Raw genomic sequence first — 21,405 nt, 5'->3', positions numbered from 1 at the left:
AGGATATTGTCACAATTGAGAATCACTAAAAACTTTTTACACACCATGTTTTTCATTTATTACCCCAATAAAATTAAGTATTTACAGTGTTTATAACAAAATTCTATTTATAGGCCACTCTTGTGTTGACAATTTATTTGACATAAAGTAAATCCAACGTTCTTTTGATCTAAACTATTAACAAGCGTGTGTCAGAAATGCATTGTGAGAAAACATCTGGTGTCTGCTAAGCAATAAATCAGGCTATTGTTAAATTATTGAGGAATGTGGGCGTGTTTATTAAGGAATTTAGTATAAAAGCGGCTTAGGAAATGATCAAAATACACAGTCGATCTTCGAACACCGAAAGCTAAACATGGATCCTGAAACTCTTAGTACAACGTTGAACGAACTGACTATAAATAGACCCTGGCCGTTACGGTCAATATACGAGTTTTATTTCTTCCTATGCGACTATCTGCGAATAGATCCGGTGTACGGACCTCAGACTCTACCACCAATCGTAGTACAAGGTGGCTTAAATGCTATTCGAGCTTGCCTCGACTTACTTGAGTATATGAAAACAGTTGTTCGAACACCAGAGGACTGTAATAACTTGGAAGAATTGGAAAACCTAAGAAATCTAATTCCGAGTCCTTTAAGAACTGAATATGTAGATCGCCTAGCGAACCGACAAGAAGAAATTGAGCGTGGTATACGGGAAGAGGATGCTCAAATCGCCGACTTCAACAGCTCGCAATATGACAAAGAGATAGCCGCATTTTTAGACAGAAAGGATCAACGACCACCCGTAGAGGAGACACTATTGAACGATACCTTGGAGAGGGAGCACGGTTCTGCAGAGGCGCTTTCTGACGATGATATCGACGTACAATGGGGAGGAGGAGAAACGGACCAGCCCACACCTATTGACAACATACCTTCTTGCGAGATACTAGGTCAAAGTGAGAGATTTTACGAACATTTTAACATGTATGGTCGAGAGTTAGTTCTTAGAATTACTGAAGATCCCGTCGCTAGTGTATGTACCGTAACCAAATGTGTCCTTAGTAAGTACAGACCTACAGACCACGTCCAAATTACTTTAAAGAGTGCCACAAATATTTGCAGATCCGAACTAGAATTATCTTTTAGAAGAGCAGATCAAGTTGACCCTAATATTCTTTTTGACCAGCTTAGTGTTATGCTCTATGATGACGAAATGGAAGCATTTTTCCTGGGTCCCGTTAAAATTATTTTTAGCATTGTAAGAATACCGGTGGGTAAAGGGCGTTCTGTAACCCGAGGGATTAAACCTTTTAATCTATTCTGTAAAGATAGACGAGGTATTGTACGCATAGTCAATTCAGATCATCTCTGTCAAGCCAGAGCCCTTTGTGTGGCTATAGCGCATAGAGCCATTACGAATCAATATCTAAATCTAGAGATGAGAACAAAATGCAGAAAGAAGCTGCTTTAGAACTATGTTATAAGGCCGACGTAAGGGCTAGTTAGTGTGGGACGGCCGAGTCTTTTCAAAAGTTCAAAATTTATTTAAATCAATATTCGATTTTCGTCTACAAATTCGAAAATAGCGTTCCTATCTGTATTTTAGGCGAAAACGATCCCAATGATACTAGGCCCCGCCTCTTTTTATTGAGTGAAAATAACCATTATAACGTTATTACAAATTTAAAGCCCCTCTTCAACCACGACCTATTCTGGCAAAAATGTCTCGTACCCTATTGGCGAATACAGTCCCATAAATGTAATGACTTTTGTTTTAGTTGTATGAGACCCACTATCTGCCAAGGTCCCATGATATCTTGTGAGTCTTGTTTACGAAAATTCTTAGGAGCTGATTGTTATCAAAGCCACTTAGCATCTTCCAGCAGTAAAAAGTCCCTATGTGAGCGTCTTTTTCACTGTAAAGACTGTTTAAATATTATTGATTTTTCCCGAAGAACGGAGATGCATAAGTGTGGTGAGATTTATTTTCAGGTCTGTAAGGAATATCAGCCTAGCAATCACTTGTGTTATATCCAGGTTATCGTAGACAAACCTCTGAAAGTGCCATCCGTTAAAAAGCCTAGACCTAATCTGCCCAACCTTATGTATATTTTCTTTGACGTAGAATGTATACAAACGAAGGTATGTCATGAAAAGGGGGGAGCCTACGAACACCAGGCTATCTTGTTAGTTAGCATAACAGTCTGTGAGCATTGCGTAGATGAGACATCCCTAAATTTTAACTGTATTATGTGTAGTCAGTTTGGTGAGCGTAAACAACAATTTTCAGGCGGTAATCATATATCATTATTTTTAGATTATTTAATGCAATTGCATGCCGTTAAGAACGTCATCATACTATCTCACTACGGCAGTAATTATGATAATCAATTACTAATTCGAGAAATCATTAATCGAGATGAAAAATTCGTTCCATCTTTGAAAATTAACGGAACTCGAATTTTAGAAATGAAATTGTTTAACTTGCTATTTCTGGATTCTTATAATTTCATTCCTGTAGCTTTAGCAAAGTTTCCCGCTACTTTCGGTATATCAGACGCAGTCAAAGGGTATTTCCCACATTTTTTATTCAATGTAATAGAGCATAATTTTGATGTAAATAGACAGGATGAAACCAACTATGTTATAGAAACTAATCTCCCCCCTATCGAAGCTTATGGTTGTCAATATTTTACAAGGAAAAATTTAGATGCCTTCTTAAAATGGCATAGCTCCGAAGATAGTAAAGGTAAAGGTTTCGACTTCTTGAAGGAACTCAATTATTATTGTGAGAACGTCACAATTTTACTATTCCTAGGTTGTTTAACTTTTCGTACACTACTCTTTAAAGTAACGGGTGTAGATCCATTTAATTGTGGCGCAATTACTCTTCCTGGCGTTTGCTCTTATGTATTTCGGCGAAATTATCTTAAACCTGATACTATAGGTATCATACCGGCTAATTATTATAGGCTTAGTGAAAATCAGTTAATAGGGGCTATAGAATGGTTAGAGTGGACCGCGCACAAACGAAATATATCTATCCAATCCTCCTTTAGAGATAAAGAAACCAGAATCCAAAAACTTAGAGTAGACGGTTTTTGTGAGCTTAACCTTGAAATATTCGAATACTGGGGGTGTTTCTATCATGGGTGTAAAATACACTTTCCCTTAAACAGAAACAAGGCTCTGCACGGAGACCCCGCTCAGACTTTGAACTCTAGATATTTTAGTAGCATGAACGTGTTGACCAAGCTAGAATCACTCAACTATAAAGTAAATGTCAAATGGGAGTGTGACTGGCAGGAAGAAAAAGCAAATAAACCAGAAATAATAGAGTTTTTAAAATGTAATGATATTAAGCCTAAAATAGTAAAAAGATTAGACCCCCGTGATGCATTCTTCGGGGGTAGATGTTGCGCAACAAAACTATACCATAAAACAACAGGATCAGAGCGAATTCATTACGTGGATTTCACAAGTTTATACCCATTCATTAACAAAACCACCAAGATACCTATAGGACATCCTGAAATCATATTAGACGATTTTCCTGACATATTTTCGTTTAATGGTCTTCTTAAATGCGACGTATTACCGGCCCAAAACCTAATTCATCCCGTTCTGCCCGCTCGTATTAATGGAAAATTAACATTTCCATTATGCTACACCTGTTGTAAAACCCAGTTTCAAGGTGCTTGCGAACATACTCCTGAAAAAAGAGAATTGAGAGGTACATGGGTAGTCGACGAGTTACGTCATGCAGTAGAGAATGGTTACACAATCACACGAATGTATGAGGCTTGGTCATACAAAGTGACACAGTACGATTCCGAAACAAACCAGGGAGGACTGTTTAAAGATTATGTTAATACCTTTTTAGAGTATAAAACCCTAGCTAGCGGCTTTCCAGCAGATTGCCAGACTCAAGAAGATAAGGAGAACTATGTCAAAAGTTTCAAAGACGTAGAGGGTGTAGAACTGGATATCACTAAAGTAGAGAAAAACGAAGGTCTCAGATGCCTTAGCAAACTTATGCTCAACTCTTTTTGGGGTAAATTTGGCCAGAAAACAAGACATACCTCTACAGAACTAATGAAAGATGCCAACAAATTGTACGGATTAATATTAAATCCAGACTTGGAGGTTAAAAGTTTACTAACAATCAACGAAAACACCGTATTAGTAAAGTACGAACACATTCTAGAAAACGAGATTGTGCACAAACACACAAACGTAGTTATCGCTTGTTATACAACATCTATGGCGCGATTACATTTACTAAAACATCTTGAAAAGGTCGGTGACCTTTGTTTTTATTATGACACGGATAGTTTAGTGTACCTCTCGCCAGACGGCGCTCATTTGCTACCCACAGGCGATTATTTGGGGCAACTTAAAAATGAATTAGAATCCTATGGACCAGATGCCTATATTTGTGAATGGGGGAGTGCTGGACCAAAGAACTATTCTATGGACATTCTAGACCCTAAAACCGGCGCTAAAACTAACATTATCAAAGTTAAAGGATTTTTTTTAAACGCCTCTACAGAAAATTATACAAATTTCGAAACAATGAAGAACCTACTGGGGGTAAACAATGAAGGTGAACCTCTAATGAACTCGATTCAAGTCCCTATTGGCCCTCAAATCAGACGTCTGCAAGATCACACTCTGATCACGATCAACCAGACCAAAACATATCAGGTCGTAGTGGATAAAGTTAGAGTTCTACCTGATTATAAAACTACTCCATACGGTTATATTAAATAGAATCTTTGACATTTTCCACATAAGTTACTTGTATATATTTTAGATACCCAGTATCAGTATTTTAATAGGTATCTCAAGTATTATTTAGAGTAATATTAACGTATTTTAACTATTAACATGTAACAATATTTTAACGAATATACAGTGTTTTTTGTTACTGTTTTTGCATCTAGTATGCTTTTTTTAATTAGTATACATTAGCACTTTAGTTTAAAAATTAGTATTGAATTGTTTTGTATAAGTGTAATTTTTATTTTTTGATGATAATTATAGTAACGTTTTTTTAGTAATATTTCGATATTTTTATCCGTAATCGTATATCAGTATTTTAGCGTGTATAGCGCGTCAGGAAAAATATATTTTTTCGTCAATCCTGTGAACATTTTAGTTTAATAACTAGCCTCATATTTGTACTAAAATCGTATAATAACCATTGTAGCTTTTAAACCATATTAAAAGTAGTATTGCTATATTTTCTATGAAGGTATATATGTACTTAATAATCTCGCATGCCGTAATATTGTTCTATTTTTATGTAACCCGTATTTTCTGATGTTTTTTTAGTAATATTTTGCATTTTAGTCTATTAGTATAAAAAATTAGTATTGTATCTGTATTAGTTTTCCATTTTAGTCTATTGTTTTGCTATCAAAACCATTGTAATTCGTATTTTCTAATGATGTTTTTTAGTAACGAGTGCCCATTTTAACTGTATATCAATATTTTAGCGTGTAGTAAAATATATATTGTTCAGTCAATCCTATAAGGCTTTTTAGTTTAATAACTACCTAATTGTGCTTATTCGCCAAATCGTATCAAAACTAAAGTGAATCAAATTTTATTTATGATGTTTTAGCAGTACTGCTTCATTTTAGCTTCTAATCAACTACTAAGTTGTGTAAAAAATGACGTAATACCACTTTTATGATACTAAAATGTACTATTGTTCTAACCCTGTATTTCGTTTACTAACTGTAACACCCTACACAGCGTCGTAACTTAATTGCTAACTATAATAAACGACGTAAACCATATCACAATTAAAACTAGTTCTTTAGTATGACATGGAGAGACCTTAAAACCGTACAAAGAACAGCATTACGGGAAGGGTGTAGAAAGGGCCTACTGAACCTATATAAATCATCCCCTAAATGTACACAATATCCTACAATACCCCTAGAGTTAAGTGACACCGAATACATTCAACACCAGTAAATTACGTGACGTCATACCAATACACGAAAAAAAACCTATAAATTCAAATTTCCCGCCAACAACATCACGTGATACGTGACGTCATCAACCCCCCCCTAACCCTATTTTCCCCCTTCGGTCACGGGACCATCCAGAGGAAAGAGATAGAAAAGAGGGGGGCACCAAATGGGTGGGGGTAAACGCCTAATGAGGGCTCCATATATGCCGCCTTTATACGGACAGCTTGTCCGTATACTGGCTGCTATACTCTCTAACTAGACATGATCATCTAAAAATATTCCGATTCGAACCTTTCATAGTCGAGTAGGCAATTAATATCGCCACAAGTGAGATGAGACTAGAAGTGAAGGGCTCTAGCATTGGTAGTAGATCCTGGCATTAGTGAACAAATTTGAGGATTTTATGCCACCGCTTCCACACTAGAGAGAAAAAAATTGGTCGAGTTCCATAAAACATTTCCACCCCCTTCCCCTCAGCCTAAAGCGCCGGAACACGGACGCGGCTCCTTGAATCTAGTTCCGCCGTCTACCGCCACGAGCGTCTCACGTTTTGGAGGGGAAATTCTGAAACCGCTACTAGAGGGCCAACCGTTCGTGTGTTATCAAGAATATTCACTTTCGCCGGGTGAAGAATTTGGTTAGCTCAGTACTTCTGGTCTCATCTCACTTCTGATATCGCTTATAGAGCAGAGTAACGCTGAAGTTCGAGGCTTATTATTGTAACGTTGAATTTATGCATAAATTCCGTTACCGTTTTTTGGTAGTAACAGAAGTCCTTTAAATTGGCCTAGGATGTAACCAAAAGCGGGGTTTGTGGCTCCCCTCTCTTGTGTAGCAATATTGAAGATGGGCGACACATTCGCCACCTCAATATATTCAATTTGCTACAGCGCGAATTTTTTGAATGTTTGGTTTTGACTTGTTATACCTGAAGATGTAAATTAGGGATGAACCGGTACCGATACCATATCGGTATCGGCACCGATACTCGGGGTTTTCAGATAGTATCGGATCGATTGGTTTAATACGATACTAAAACTATACTCGTTTAAAATGCCTTACATGGCGCTACATAACATTATTAGGTCTTTAAGTAATGTATTGATGGTGATATCGTATTTCTATGATTCTATGAATGTCAGTAAACCGTGATATTATTTTGGAAGTACCTCTAAACATTGTACATGGTAGTATAATTCAAGAAACTACTCTATAATTATTTCCTAGTTTTTTTTAATTCATGTGTAAATGGCACTGTACTACGAAAAATATCGGTTTCGGTAGAAGTATCGGGTTTTTGGATCATAGTAAGTAAATATCGGTATCGGTTCATGTTTGCACCGGTATCGATCGGTATCGGGTTAAGTCTGGTATCGTACATCATTAATGTAAATATTATCACTGTTCAATGATAAATTTCAATTAGTAATTATTCTAGCGCTATAAAAAGGTAAGCAAGTATAAAATTCGCAACTAATGACTTATACGCTTCCGTAAAGGGGAAATGTTTAAAAATAATTAACAAAGCTGTCCTTAATGATTACTTGCATTTGTAAGTGGACTTAACTTCTACAAATAAATTTTCTTTTAAATGAATCTTTGAATTTTAAATGAACTGCTTCGATATTCTATCGCCAGTGATCCTAATATTTTAGGAACGTTATATTAATTCAGATGAGAAAACTCATTTTATATTATCTACAACTTTCGAAAATGACTTTTCAACTCCCATTCTTCTCGCCCTCCGTTTACTTAATGACTTCTCAGCTCGAAGGTAATATCGAGAAAACGAAACATAATAGGTATTATTTGGAAAAATACGATTTTTCTTTGCTCAATTCGACCGCGTCAGATTTTGGCCGCAATTGTAACACGGAAAATGTGGTTCAAAATTTGAAATTACGTTTTAGATCATTGTAAACGTTTTATTCATATTCATAGCTAAATCTTATTAAAAATAACTTTTAATGAACTTGATCTTGTTGACCCTAGCATTTCTAATTATTGCTTGGCCGTAATATTGAAACACGCATTCATAGAAATTTATCTTCACAAAATCATGGCTTTAACTGACTTCTTAAGTTCATCAAAACCTCTTAAAGGGAATGCGAATTTACAATTTCATATCATATTTTACCACGAAAGTGGTATTATATTACACTTTCAAGTCTCTACTTTCAAAAAATCAAGTTTTTAATATGATTGAACCAAAGTTTCTATTTTTAAAATCCATTGAAAAATCACGAAAACACAGTTTCGATACATCAACAATTTGTCTTGTCGAGCTTGTTTGCACGTTTTATGACATCACTATGACGTGAGGAAAAAAAGCGCGGGAATCTTATACGCGTCTCGAGCTTCTCGCCAGTCTAAACTCTGGGTCTGATAGCGGAGAGAGTGGCACCATCTGAGGTGAAAAAATTTATCTGTGACGTCGTCGTACGAGAAACGTTTCAGTCTTTCATAAAAAGTGGATTTCGAATGAAGCATTTTCAAATGCATATTGCGGCCAAATAAACAGCAGAAATGGGAGAATTAAAAGCTTGATATTTTTGAATTCACAGAAATAAATTCTATCTTTTGTTATATAAATCTGAGGTTTTTCAAACGTAACTTCTCATTCCCTTTAAGTTTAATAAATCACACGGATATTTCAAGTAATCGTAATTCTTGTTCTTTTTCTTGACAACCCAAGACAGTTACGTCGTTTTGATTCTCGGACAATTTTTATGCTTTAAGATAGAATGCGATGAAGAGTGGATGATCTGCTGGACGCGAGTTGTTTCCCTGAACTGACACTTTCGAAATATCATTCACTGATAGGGGCGCTTCCGGATTCTACTTCCGCACCAAGAGGTTGTCGCGTCTTTTTTCAGATAAAATAACTTCCCTCTTCCGTTATCCTTCTTCAGAAATAATTCATAAACCTCGTCAAGACGAAAAAAGCAACTCATCTTTTTTCAAGGCCCTATCGATTAAACTTCAAAAATAACGATACGCTACCCACCGGAAATGACGATGGCCCCTTGTCAAACTCGTTCAATTTTTAAGCTTTTTGCGCATAGCAAAAGCTTTATCCGGAGACCCCTGGAACCAGGCTGGCTGTTTCGCGTTCGCGTACATTTTCGTAAATTTAAATTACGCGACAGAGCTCGCCGGAATTTGATTCTCCACCGCACTAGCGACATCTATACTAAATTTGATCATATACATTTTTGACGAGAAAATGCGGACTCTCGGAGGTAGCGAGAATCGAACTGACGTTGCCGGTGTGGGATGCGGATACTTAACGTCTGCACCACTACGATTGTTGTTTAGCTATCGATATATTTCCTATACTTTTCCACGCCTTTGCTTATTGGTAGCGGGAGTCGAACTGACGTTGCCGGTGGGAATATCCCTAATTTCGGGTTTTGTTAAAGACAATATCACACTGCAAAAAGCGTTAATATGCCTTGGGGCATATCTCGTTAACAATCTTGGAAACGTCGCCCGCTGGTAACGCAGATCCTTAAGGTAATTGAATAAAGAACCATGGTATGTTGTGTAATTTTGCTTCGAATAGCATATGTTGAAGTTAGGACTGTTCACGAGCTCGAGCCAGCTCGGGCTCGTGACGAGCGAGCCGAGTTTGAACCAAGCCGAGCCGACACTTTGGTTCTGTAAATAGCTCAAGCTATTTTACGCGGATTAGTTGTAAGCTGTCTCAGTTATTGTAGAATCTCCAACAAAAGATTTTTCAAACTGTTTTGATTTATAGCCTAGGTTACCAAAAACGTTATGTTCACTACAACTGCGTTTATCATACATTTATTTCTTTCAGTATACTAGAATCTTCAAATCATGTTTTTCAATACCAAATAGCGAAACATCACGCGTTAAAGAGGAAATAAAATGGCGAAGGAAGCATTTTTAATCGCCTTACATTGATGAAATAACATTAAAATCGTACTTCTACCAAAACGTTGTCCGTTAATTTTAACATAAATTAAAACTTGGAGCAGGAATATTGGTTGGCCAATCCTTAGCAAGTTAGAAAACATGGGTACTGTACTACCTTAGCATATACGAAACTAACATGGCCCCCATCTACAACCACACCTAGCTAATACAGAATCCTAGATTTTCAAGACTTGTTTTTCCAAGCGATTCTGCATATCCCAAGTGTTGGGTAAAAGCTCGCTAACTACCCTTATATATTTTAACGTTGGTGGAATGAAAGAAAGGGTTACCTGATAAGGCGTTAACTGGAATGACTTGAGTGGCGTCGGTGATCCAGGCATTGACGGTGACGAAGTCCTTCATGAATCCGGGAATGTGGCATCTCAAAACGGCAGTGTTACCAGCAATCACAAACTCGTCGTAAACGTCCACAGCGTAACTTTGAACATTCACTGGAAATATAACAAAAACGTATTTTTCATAAGCCAACAATTTTATAATTGAATATGGAATAAATTATTTTTACTGTTGTTTTAAATTATTTAATTATATGAGAACATTATTTGTTTTACCTTCATCTGATTAGAAAAGCAACATTATAAAAAGTATAAAAAATCAAAGTGAGCATCTTATCTACCAGCTCTGGCCCAAACCCATGCATTTTATCAGTATATATATATAATCTTTGAGCGGTTTGGAAGCTATTAAAATAATACCAAAAGATGGTTTCATACAAGATTTTGTAATGCTTAAAATTATCTTCGCAACGCATTATTTGTGTTAAGAACCATTCTTGAAATACTATAATTATATTTGTAAAAATAAAAGTGCCATAAATCTAGTGGCAAATTATAATTTTACTGTAAAAAAAAACCAATAATTTTTCAGGAATGTTCTCAACTATTTACATAATTTATACTTTTATAACGCTATGTTATATAGAAACCTTAACGAGTAAGGGGACTTTTCGGAGAGAGCCCAAAAATCAACCACTCCTTTCGAATTCCAAACAAAAAGTGTCATTTTATTCTTCTTAAAATATCTCGTACATGTTTTCAATATAAAAGGAAAAACCCGTGCTTTATCGTGAATATTTTCTTAGCGTTTAGCTATCCAGGTGTAGGGGTAATAATTCATATTGGCACGAAGTAAATACGAAATTATAAGTATGATATATATTTTTTTCGTGGTCGTTACACCACTCCCCCCTAAAAGACACGTTTGTCCTCAAACGTCTTAGACAAGGAGAACTCATTAAGGGAATTGAAGTACCTGGCCAGGGTAAGGAGAATTGTAGTTAGAATGAGTTAGTTGACGAGAGGGAAAAATAACAAATTTGTTTAGTGAGATTTAGGACAAGACTGTTAGTACGATTGTTCTATGAGAAAGACCGATTGTTATTATATTAGGAGAATCACTCGATGTTATATAATGAGAGCAAGTGATCGAATATTAAGAGAGCAAGTATTCGAATAGTAGGAGAGTAATTGAGTATTCGAATATAGGGGAGACGCGAGAATCAATCGGTTGATAAGAATGTAGAGAACAATCGTCAAATTAGAGGACACCTGTTTCCCAACTAGTTTTCAAAATCATAAGCAAAATAAAATTGACAAAAACAATAAATCAATTAAACCCTTAACATAATAAGACAAAAAACTTAAACAATATGAGAATTTGACAATTTGAGCTCGAGCTTCCAAAATAATAATATCAATAAAACAAATTAATAAAAAACATAATTAATCATCATATCATCATTAATTTGAGCAATTACACAATTAAAAATTACTTTACCAAATCAATTAACAACATAAAAAACATAAGTACGTAAAATGAAAAGTTTAAATCCTATATAAGGGAACTACTTTGTGTTAAGATTACGAGGAGTAGGCCTTGGTCGTAAGGTCATATCCTTATAACGACGGCGCGCAGGTGATGATGTTATGGGGGATTCAGAACGGGTAACCGTTTTCTTTTTGCGCCGCACATAGCGTTTTCTCGGCGTTGCGAGATCGCGTGTTCCATTAGGGATAGGTAAGGGAATCGCGGGGTCGGACACGTCCTCCGTGATTGCGTCACGTGCCACGTAAGGTCGCATATCTTGAACATGTCGGGTTCCAAGCTTCTTACCGTCCATATCTATGACTTCGAAATTGACGGGGGATTTACTGTTTTGAGCACCAAGGCGAAAAGGTCCTTCCCAAAGTTTGCCAAGTTTAGCATTGAAGTCCTTCGATGCGTCCGACTGATAATGGGTGCGTAGTAGAACGAGATCACCAGGTTTTAAGGTGATGTCTCTTCTTCCCTTGTCATAATAAGTCTTCTGTTTCGTTTTTTGCTGCCCGATATGTTTCAGTACAATATCTCGAATTTGCGTCAACCTCTCCTGAACACCCTGGAAATAATCTTCTTGTTTTTGCGTCAACGGTTTTGGGTGATGAGAGCGAATGAAACGATCCAATGGGCCAAGTAATTTACGACCCGTGGCCAGTTCAAAAGGAGAGAAACTAGTAGTTTCGTGTATGGCGCTATTAATAGCGAACGCAAAATCGGAAATATATAGATCCCAAGTTTTTTTATTCTCTTCCACGTAGGAACGTATCATAATTTTGAGATCTCTGTTCACACGTTCCGTAGTGTTAGATTGGGGATGGTCAGGCGTTGTGAATCTCTGTTCAATACCCCAAGAGTAACATAGTTTAGCCATCTCCTTTGACGTAAACTGTGACCCGTTGTCAGCCAAGAGGTATTGAGGGTAACCCCATACGTTAAAAACTCGGTCTCTTAATAAGTTAGCGACAACTATGGTTGTTGCTCTTCGAAGTGGAATAGCAGTTGTGTGTCGCTATTGCAACCAATAGGTATTTATTACCTCTTTGACTCCTCGGAAAAGGTCCTTGCAGATCGATTCCAACCATAATGTTCGGACTAGTGACAATATTTGGAACCATATACCCCATGGGTTTTGTATTGACGGGCTTGGAGGTTTGGCAGATGTGACAGGAACGAACGTATTGCTTGACTTCGTTTTTCATTTTGTGCCAAAAGAGATTAGCCTCCGCTCTTTTCAAAGTTTTCTTCTCGCCAAAATGTCCAGCTAAGGGGTGATCGTGTACTTGTGCAAGGAAAGCTTGCCGCATTGACTGAGGAACGACTAACTTCATAGAGGCATAATCAGTTAAACCTTGTGTAGGTTCTGTTCTAAATAGAACTCTGTCGTGCAACGTGAAGTAGCGAGAGAGTTGTCGTTTCTCATCATGGTATTTCTGCTCGAGTGAGTCAATAATTTTTTTGAGATCTGGGTCTTTTCGTTGTAAATCAGGTATTTCTTCCCAAGACCCTACGGAATCAAGATTAAAAGTGGTCACAGAGCAAACGAATTGAGAATCCATATCGTCCGCGTACGCAAGGAATAATTTATGCTCCGCTTGATCTGTCGGAATCGCGATTGTAGCGCGTGATAGGGCATCAGGGACGTCATTCGATTTTCCAGCTCTGTGTTCCACGCGAAAAGGGGTAAATTCTTGTAATCTCAAAATCCAGCGTGCTAGTCGCCCTGTTACCTTGGCTTTGCCAAAAAGCCAGACAAGAGCGGCATGATCGGTGATCACGAGGAGATCCTGGCCTTCTACGTACTCCCGCCATTTCTCTAACGCCCAAATGACTGCAAGGAGTTCCAATTCTGTGGCACTGTAGTGCTTTTTGGCTGGAGACAATGTGTAACTCCCAAAAGCGATAACTTTCTCTTTACCATCAACTTCTTGAACTAAAACCGCTCCGAGTCCTATCTGACTGGCATCAGTGCGAATGCCGAAGGGAAGTTCAAAATTAGGATAGCCGAGAATTGGCGCGCTGGTAAGCTTCTCCCTTTCAAAAATCTTCTTAAGAACTCTTAAGAAAATTCCTTGGGAAATTTCTTTGGAAATCCTTAAGGCGTTCTTTAGGAAATTGGGGAATATTGGCCTCTTTTTCTTTGGAAATTACTTTGGAAATATCTTTGGAATTTTCTTGCGAAATATCTTTGGAAATTTCTTGGGAAATATCTTTGGAATTTTCATGGGAAATATCTTTGGAATTTCCTAGGGAATTTCTTGGGAAATATCTTTGGAATTTTCATGGGAAATATCTTTGGAATTTCCTTGGGAATTTCTTGGGAAATATCTTTGGAATTTTCATGGGAAATATCTTTGGAATTTTCATGGGAAATATCTTTGGAATTTTCATGGGAAATATCTTTGGAATTTCCTTGGGAAATGTCTTTGGAATTTCCTTGTGAAATATCTTTGGAATTTCCTTGGGAAATGTCTTTGGAATTTACTTAGGAAATGTCATTGGAAATATCTTGGGTAAATATCTTTGGAATTTTCTTGGGAAATGTCTTTGGAATTTTCTTGCGAAATGTCTTTGGAATTTACTTGGGAAATGTCTTTGGAATTTACTTGGGAAATGTCTTTGGAATTTTCGTGAGAAATATATAGAGAAGTGGTAAATTAATTTAGCCACTTGAAACGAGGATAGTTCTTACATGCAGAACCATATCCCAATACAGAAAGTGTAGTTCTTATATGCTGAACTACACCCCTTATAGCGAGTTAATATCTCGCATGCAGTGTGAAATTGCTTATAAAGTCGGACATTTAATCGACTTAAAACATCCGTAAACGGCAGAAAGCTTTAACCTTGTGCAATTGTATGGGGTACTAAGTGTGTTTTGGAGGCTTTAACGGCCAAGCAGTAGACACAGACGTTGTTGTTAAATTTAATAATGTATATTCACTGAAAGTTATTTGAGTATCAGAAACGAGTTTAAGCTAATTTTCTCTACAATGTTTTTAAAAAAATATTTATTTTGGGCTCTAATTACGCTCGAAATAAAGATAAAACTGCACATAAGAGAATTAATCAAAACTTCCGACTGACAGCTTATACTCCCTGTAAATCTAAACATAACGATTTTAATTACTCTTATTTTACTTTTAATCTATTTTATCCATTACATCAACACCTCACGGATTATTAAAGGCAAAAAAAAATAAAAAAATAAAAAAGTAGGTAAATATAACATTCCTATTCAGCGCTTGCTGAGCCTTAGCTACGGGACAAGCCTTCGTGAAACGTTTTATTTTTTTTTAAACCATCAAGTTAATGTCTATCTAGTAAAACTTTAGCTAAACAATTTGGGTAAAATATTTTGAGATAATTATATGAAAAGCATAATTGCAATATATCTGGCCCTTTGAAATTCATCTCTAAAATTCTTAACCAATTTCGTTGGAAAATAAACCTTCTTTGGAAATTCATCTCTAGAATTCTTATCGAATTTCTTTGGAAATTAAACCCTTGAGCTTCATTGGACATTTATCTCAATAATTCCTATCGAACTTCTTTGGGAAATAAACCCTAGACTTTCTTTGGAAATTGATCTCAAGAATTCCTAAAGAATTTCGTTGGAAAATATTCCCTAGACCTTCTTAGGAAACTTATCTCTAGAATTCCTAAAGAATTTCTTTAGAAAATAATCCCAAGACATTCTTAGGAAATTTATCTCTAGAACTCCTAAAGAATTTCTTTGGAAAATAATCCCAAGACACTCTTTGGAAATTTATGTCTAGAATTCCTAAAGAATTTCTTTAGAAAATAATCCCAAGACATTCTTAGGAAATTTATCTCTAGAACTCCTAAAGAATTTCTTTAGAAAATAATCCCAAGACACTCTTTGGAAATTTATGTCTAGAATTCCTAAAGTATTTCTTTAGAAAATAATCCCAAGACATTCTTAGGAAATTTATCTCTAGAACTCCTAAAGAATTTCTTTAGAAAATAATCCCAAGACACTCTTTGGAAATTTATCTCTAGAACTCCTAAATAATTTCTTTAGAAAATAATCCCAAGACACTCTTTGGAAATTTATGTCTAGAATTCCTAAAGTATTTCTTTAGAAAATAATCCCAAGACATTCTTAGGAAATTTATCTCTAGAACTCCTAAAGAATTTCTTTAGAAAATAATCCCAAGACACTCTTTGGAAATTTATGTCTAGAATTTCTAAAGAATTTCTTTAGAAAATAATCCCAAGACTTTCTTTGGAAATTTATCTCTAGAATTCCTAAAGAATTTCTTTAGAAAATAATCCCTAGACCTTAGGAAATTTATCTCTAGAATTCCTAAAGAATTTCTTTAGAAAATAATCCCTAGACCTTCTTTAGAAATTTATCTCAAGAATTCTTTAGGAAATTCCAAGGAAGTCTTTGGAAAAAGTTTCTTTAGAAAATAATCCCTAGACCTTCTTTAGAAATTTATCTCAAGAATTCTTTAGGAAATTCCAAGGAAGTCTTTGGAAAAAGTTTCTTTAGAAAATGATCCCAAGGGCTCCGTAGGGTTCCAAAGAAATTCCTTTAGAACTCTTAAGAAGATTTTTGTAAGGGATCGCAGGTAACTTCTTGGGCAGACTTCGTTCGTCGATTTAATAATATGTTTGGGGACGAGAAACTCACTGACGATGTGCGACGACAACTAAAGCATAGAGAACAACAAACGGGGGAATCTACCAGAAGTTTTGCCTTAGACATAGCTGGACTTTGTCGCAAAATAGACCCTTTAGTCTCGGAAACTAAAGTTGTGAAAAAAATTTGGACATCGCTTAACCCCCTAATCAAGGAAAAAATGACAATGACCTTGACTCCAAGTCTCACAGTGGAGGCTTTAGTTGCTGAGGGAACACGAGTGGAAACGTTAATGGAAGAGGAAAAATTATACCTGTCTCGTATGGAGAGTGTTCCGAACCCAGAAGTTTCACAAAAAAAATCCACAAAGAACACTACAAACCCAGGAAAATCTCACTCGAAGTTGCCAGACGATCGTCAGACGGCCCCCAAAGGTCCTGAAAGGAGGTACACACCGGAAACCACACCGCCACCTAATCCCAGCACGTCACATTTTCGGGGATCTTGCGGTTATTGTCACAAGTTCGGTCACAGTATAGTGGACTGCTATAGGCGCGCGCGAAATAATGCGGCAACCGCGGGAAGTCGTTCGCAAACGGAGCAACCGCGCAGCTCTGCCCTTACAAAAATCTTCTTAAGAGTTCTAAAGGAATTTCTTTGGAACCCTACGGAGCCCTTGGGATCATTTTCTAAAGAAAATTTTTCCAAAGACTTCGTTGGAATTTCCTAAAGAATTCTTGAGATAAATTTCTAAAGAAGGTCTAGGGATTATTTTCTAAAGAAATTCTTTAGGAATTCTAGAGATAAATTTCCTAAGAAGGTCTAGGGATTATTTTCTAAAGAAATTCTTTAGGAATTCTAGAGATTAATTTCCAATGAATGTCTTGGGATTATTTTCTAAAGAAATTCTTTAGAAATTCTAGACATAAATTTCCAAAGAGTGTCTTGGGATTATTTTCTAAAGAAATTCTTTAGGAGTTCTAGAGATAAATTTCCTAAGAATGTCTTGGGATTATTTTCTAAAGAAATACTTTAGGAATTCTAGACATAAATTTCCAAAGAGTGTCTTTATTTTCTAAAGAAATTCTTTAGGAATTCTAGACATAAATTTCCAAAGAGTGTCTTGGGATAATTTTCTAAAGAAATTCTTTAGGAATTCTAGACACAAATTTCCAAAGAGTGTCTTGGGATTATTTTCTAAAGAAATTCTTTAGGAATTCTAGACATAAATTTCCAAAGAGTGTCTTGGGATTATTTTCTAAAGAAATTCTTTAGGAATTCTAGACATAAATTTCCAAAGAGTGTCTTGGGATTATTTTCTAAAGAAATTCTTTAGGAATTCTAGACATAAATTTCCAAAGAGTGTCTTGGGATTATTTTCTAAAGAAATTCTTTAGGAGTTCTAGAGATAAATCTCCTAAGAATGTCTTGGGATTATTTTCTAAAGAAATTCTTTAGGAATTCTAGACATAAATTTCCAAAGAGTGTCTTGGGATTATTTTCTAAAGAAATTCTTTAGGAGTTCTAGAGATAAATTTCCTAAGAATGTCTTGGGATTATTTTCTAAAGAAATTCTTTAGGAATTCTAGAGATAAGTTTCCTAAGAAGGTCTAGGGAATATTTTCCAACGAAATTCTTTAGGAATTCTTGAGATCAATTTCCAAAGAAAGTCTAGGGTTTATTTCCCAAAGAAGTTCGATAGGAATTATTGAGATAAATGTCCAATGAAGCTCTAGGGTTTAAAATCCAAAGAAATTCGATAAGAATTCTAGAGATGAATTTCCAAAGAAGGTTTATTTTCCAACGAAATAGCTGCTTCCATAAATTTTCTATCAAAGTTTCAAGTAGGAGTAATAATCTAACGCGAAGACAGGAGATGCAGCTTCGCGGCAGAATAGACAACTTATTTATCTTTGTGTTTTGAAGAACGCGTCGTCTGCTACTCATTCTGGAGTGAGATATTGAAGAAAAACTTGAAATATGTAAACTTCAAGCACAGACTCAAGCAGTGCAACCGTGTTAGGGGAAATAACTGTCGCATTCCCGAATGCAATAGCTACACATTTTCAAATAAAAATATAAGTTTTCATCGGTTTCCCAAAGAAGAACCCGTTAAAAACTGGATTTTTGGAATGGCGCGACCGATTTTTTTAACCGCCTCGTAAAGCACGTGGTCGGGTGCGCTTTCCAGAAATTTTCTATCAAAGTTTCCCCTCTTCTCTCGTGTCGGGGGGGAAACCAAGAAGAGAGAAATTTATTGAAAGAGCTATTGGTTAAGAATTTTAGAGATGAATTTCAAAGGGCCAGATATATTGCAATTATGCTTTTCATATAATTATCTCAAAATATTTTACCCAAATTGTTTAGCTAAAGTTTTACTAGATAGACATTAACTTGATGGTTTAAAAAAAAATAAAAACGTTTCACGAAGGCTTGTCCCGTAGCTAAGGCTCAGCAAGCGCTGAAATGGAATGTTATATTTACCTACTTTTTTATTTTTTTATTTTTTTTTTGCCTTTAATAATCCGTGAGGTGTTGATGTAATGGATAAAATAGATTAAAAGTAAAATAAGAGTAATTAAAATCGTTATGTTTAGATTTACAGGGAGTATAAGCTGTCAGTCGGAAGTTTTGATTAATTCTCTTATGTGCAGTTTTATCTTTATTTCGAGCGTAATTAGAGCCCAAAATAAATATTTTTTTAAAAACATTGTAGAGAAAATTAGCTTAAACTCGTTTCTGATACTCAAAAAACTTTCAGTGAATATACATTATTAAATTTAACAACGTCTGTATCTACTGCTTGGCCGTTAAAGCCTCCAAAACACACTTAGTACCCCATACAATTGCACAAGGTTAAAACTTTCTGCCGTTTACGGATGTTTTAAGTCGATTAAATGTCCGACTTTATAAGCAATTTCACACTGCATGCGAGATCTTTACTCGCTATAAGGGGTGTAGTTCAGCATATAAGAACTACACTTCCTGTAATCAAAAATAAATAGGATAAAAGTGAGGGACTCTAGGGAGAGAAAGCCTTCCGCAGCGTGTGTTATGATATTTACGAAGCAAATTCTCGTTTTCTCTCTGGCGCTTTTGGCCGACCAATCAGCGCTCTCCTTTATGACGTTATCTTTCTGCAAAATAGTTCAGCGTTCGAGGATCTCTGGGATGCTCTCCATGGTCGGCAGGCAAGGTATGAAGATACGAAAACGACTCGTTATCTTTTAATTCAGTAATCCATTGGTAAAAAGAGTACTGGAAGCCCGAATAGTTTCCTGAATCTTCGCGTTTAGAGTCTTGAAATTGATCCTTCAAAACGTGAAATTGTTCCCACATAGCCTTTAAAATAGGATCCAGTTTTTCATTTTTAACTATATATTGAATTATATCATTCCTTTTTCCAGATCTGTCTGTTGTGAAGAAAGTGTCGTTTTCATACTTGTCAATAATTGACGAAACGCTTAACCCTTGGCCTTGTATGGACATTTTATTGTTTTTCTAAACTACCCTAACACAAAACTTAAAAAACCGTCTCCCGACTCCCGTCCCGGGCTTAAGAGGCTAGCGGGCGGCTAGCTTACGACTTTACGCCGCGTGAACTATATTTACACTGCGCATTCGTATCCGTTACATGCAATTTGGTCGGGGCTTGTCGCTCGGTGCCAGTATTCATACGCGAGTCCCCCAGAATACCGCGGGGGGCAGGAAATATATTTCTCCGTGGCTCAGAGGCAACGAGAATAACACGTCGCCTACGTTTTCTATAGTCCTTCACTTTCTATCCTATTTATTTTTGCTGTAATGGGATATGGTTCTGCATGTAAGAACTATCCTCGTTTCAAGTGGCTAAATAAATTTACCACTTCTCTATATATTTCCCAGGAAAATTCTAAAGACATTTCCCAAGTAAATTCCAAAGACATTTCCCAAGAAAATTCCAAAGACATTTCCCAAGAAAATTCCAAAGACATTTCCCAAGAAAATTCCAAAGATATTTACCCAAGATATTTCCAATGACATTTCCAAAGTAATTTCCAAAGACATTTCCCAAGGAAATTCCAAAGATATTTCCCAAGGAAATTCCAAAGACATTTCCCAAGGAAATTCCAAAGATATTTTCCATGAAAATTCCAAAGATATTTCCCAAGGAAATTCCAAAGATATTTCCCATGAAAATTCCAAAGATATTTCCCAAGAAATTTCCAAAGATATTTCGCAAGAAAATTCCAAAGATATTTCCAAAGTAATTTCCAAAGAAAAAGAGGCCAATATTCCTAACGGTAATAGTTAGTATAGGGCGCTGTCGGTTAACTGTGGCATAGGGGCTAGCCACCACCCCTCTATGCATTGTAAAGGCGTTAGATAAGTGGCAATAAGTCGCAAGATGACTTGGTCCAATTAGCTAGCTGAACGTATTCCCCAATTTCCTAAAGAACGCCTTAAGGATTTCCAAAGAAATTTCCCAAGGAATTTTCTTAAGAGTTCTTAAGAAGATTTTTGAAAGGGATTTGCATAGCTGCCACCATTCACTTGCAGGACAAACGGAGTTTAAATGTGATCTGGCGTAATAACTGATCTGGGGTGCATAGGCCCGAGTCAAGTCAGTTTTGCTCTCGATCCATGAATTCGCGAGCAGTCACGAAATTATCGAGCCCAAAAACAGGGAGAACTTCTGGATTCGTTATGAGCAAGAGTTTATTTGGTGACGGAATAACTGGAACATTCGGCTCCGGGACGGTGTGTGGTGAGTTCGGAGGAGGTGCATTATGGGAACGGTCTACGGACGACAAGCGAGACTGACCTGACAAAGGTTCTGATGGTCGACGAAGGGGATCTATCCCAGTTGCGCCAGACCCCTTACAAAAATCTTCTTAAGAGTTCTAAAGGAATTTCTGTGGAACCCTACGGAGCCCTTGGGATCATTTTCTAAAGAAACAATTTCCAAAGACTTCCTTGGAATTTCCTAAAGAATTCTTGAGATAAATTTCCAAAGAATGTCTTGGGATTATTTTCCAAAGAAATTTTTTAGGAATTCTAAAG

At 36.4% G+C, this 21,405-nt stretch overlaps 1 protein-coding gene and 1 long non-coding RNA gene across 2 annotated transcripts in view; both read left to right on the top strand.

Moving 5' to 3' along the window:
- LOC149584664 (uncharacterized) overlaps positions 1–21,405 on the top strand; it is a 407,519-nt gene that overhangs the window by 360,551 nt on the left and 25,563 nt on the right. The gene's annotated exons all lie outside the window — the stretch shown is intronic.
- Positions 356–4,761, top strand: LOC149584665 (uncharacterized). The gene is made up of 2 exons (XM_089863763.1): positions 356–944; positions 3,872–4,761. The coding sequence occupies exons 1-2, from the start codon at positions 356–358 to the stop codon at positions 4,759–4,761; spliced, it is 1,479 nt and encodes a 492-aa protein (XP_089719889.1).

The sequence above is a fragment of the Phalangium opilio genome, unplaced genomic scaffold, assembly GCF_054372755.1.
Source record: "Phalangium opilio isolate 3A_F unplaced genomic scaffold, DU_Popi_V2 ptg001170l_1, whole genome shotgun sequence".
NCBI classification, from domain to species: Eukaryota; Metazoa; Arthropoda; class Arachnida; order Opiliones; family Phalangiidae; genus Phalangium; species Phalangium opilio.
Note: the sequence above shows the minus strand (reverse complement) of the source record. Positions and strands in the feature narration are given on the sequence as shown.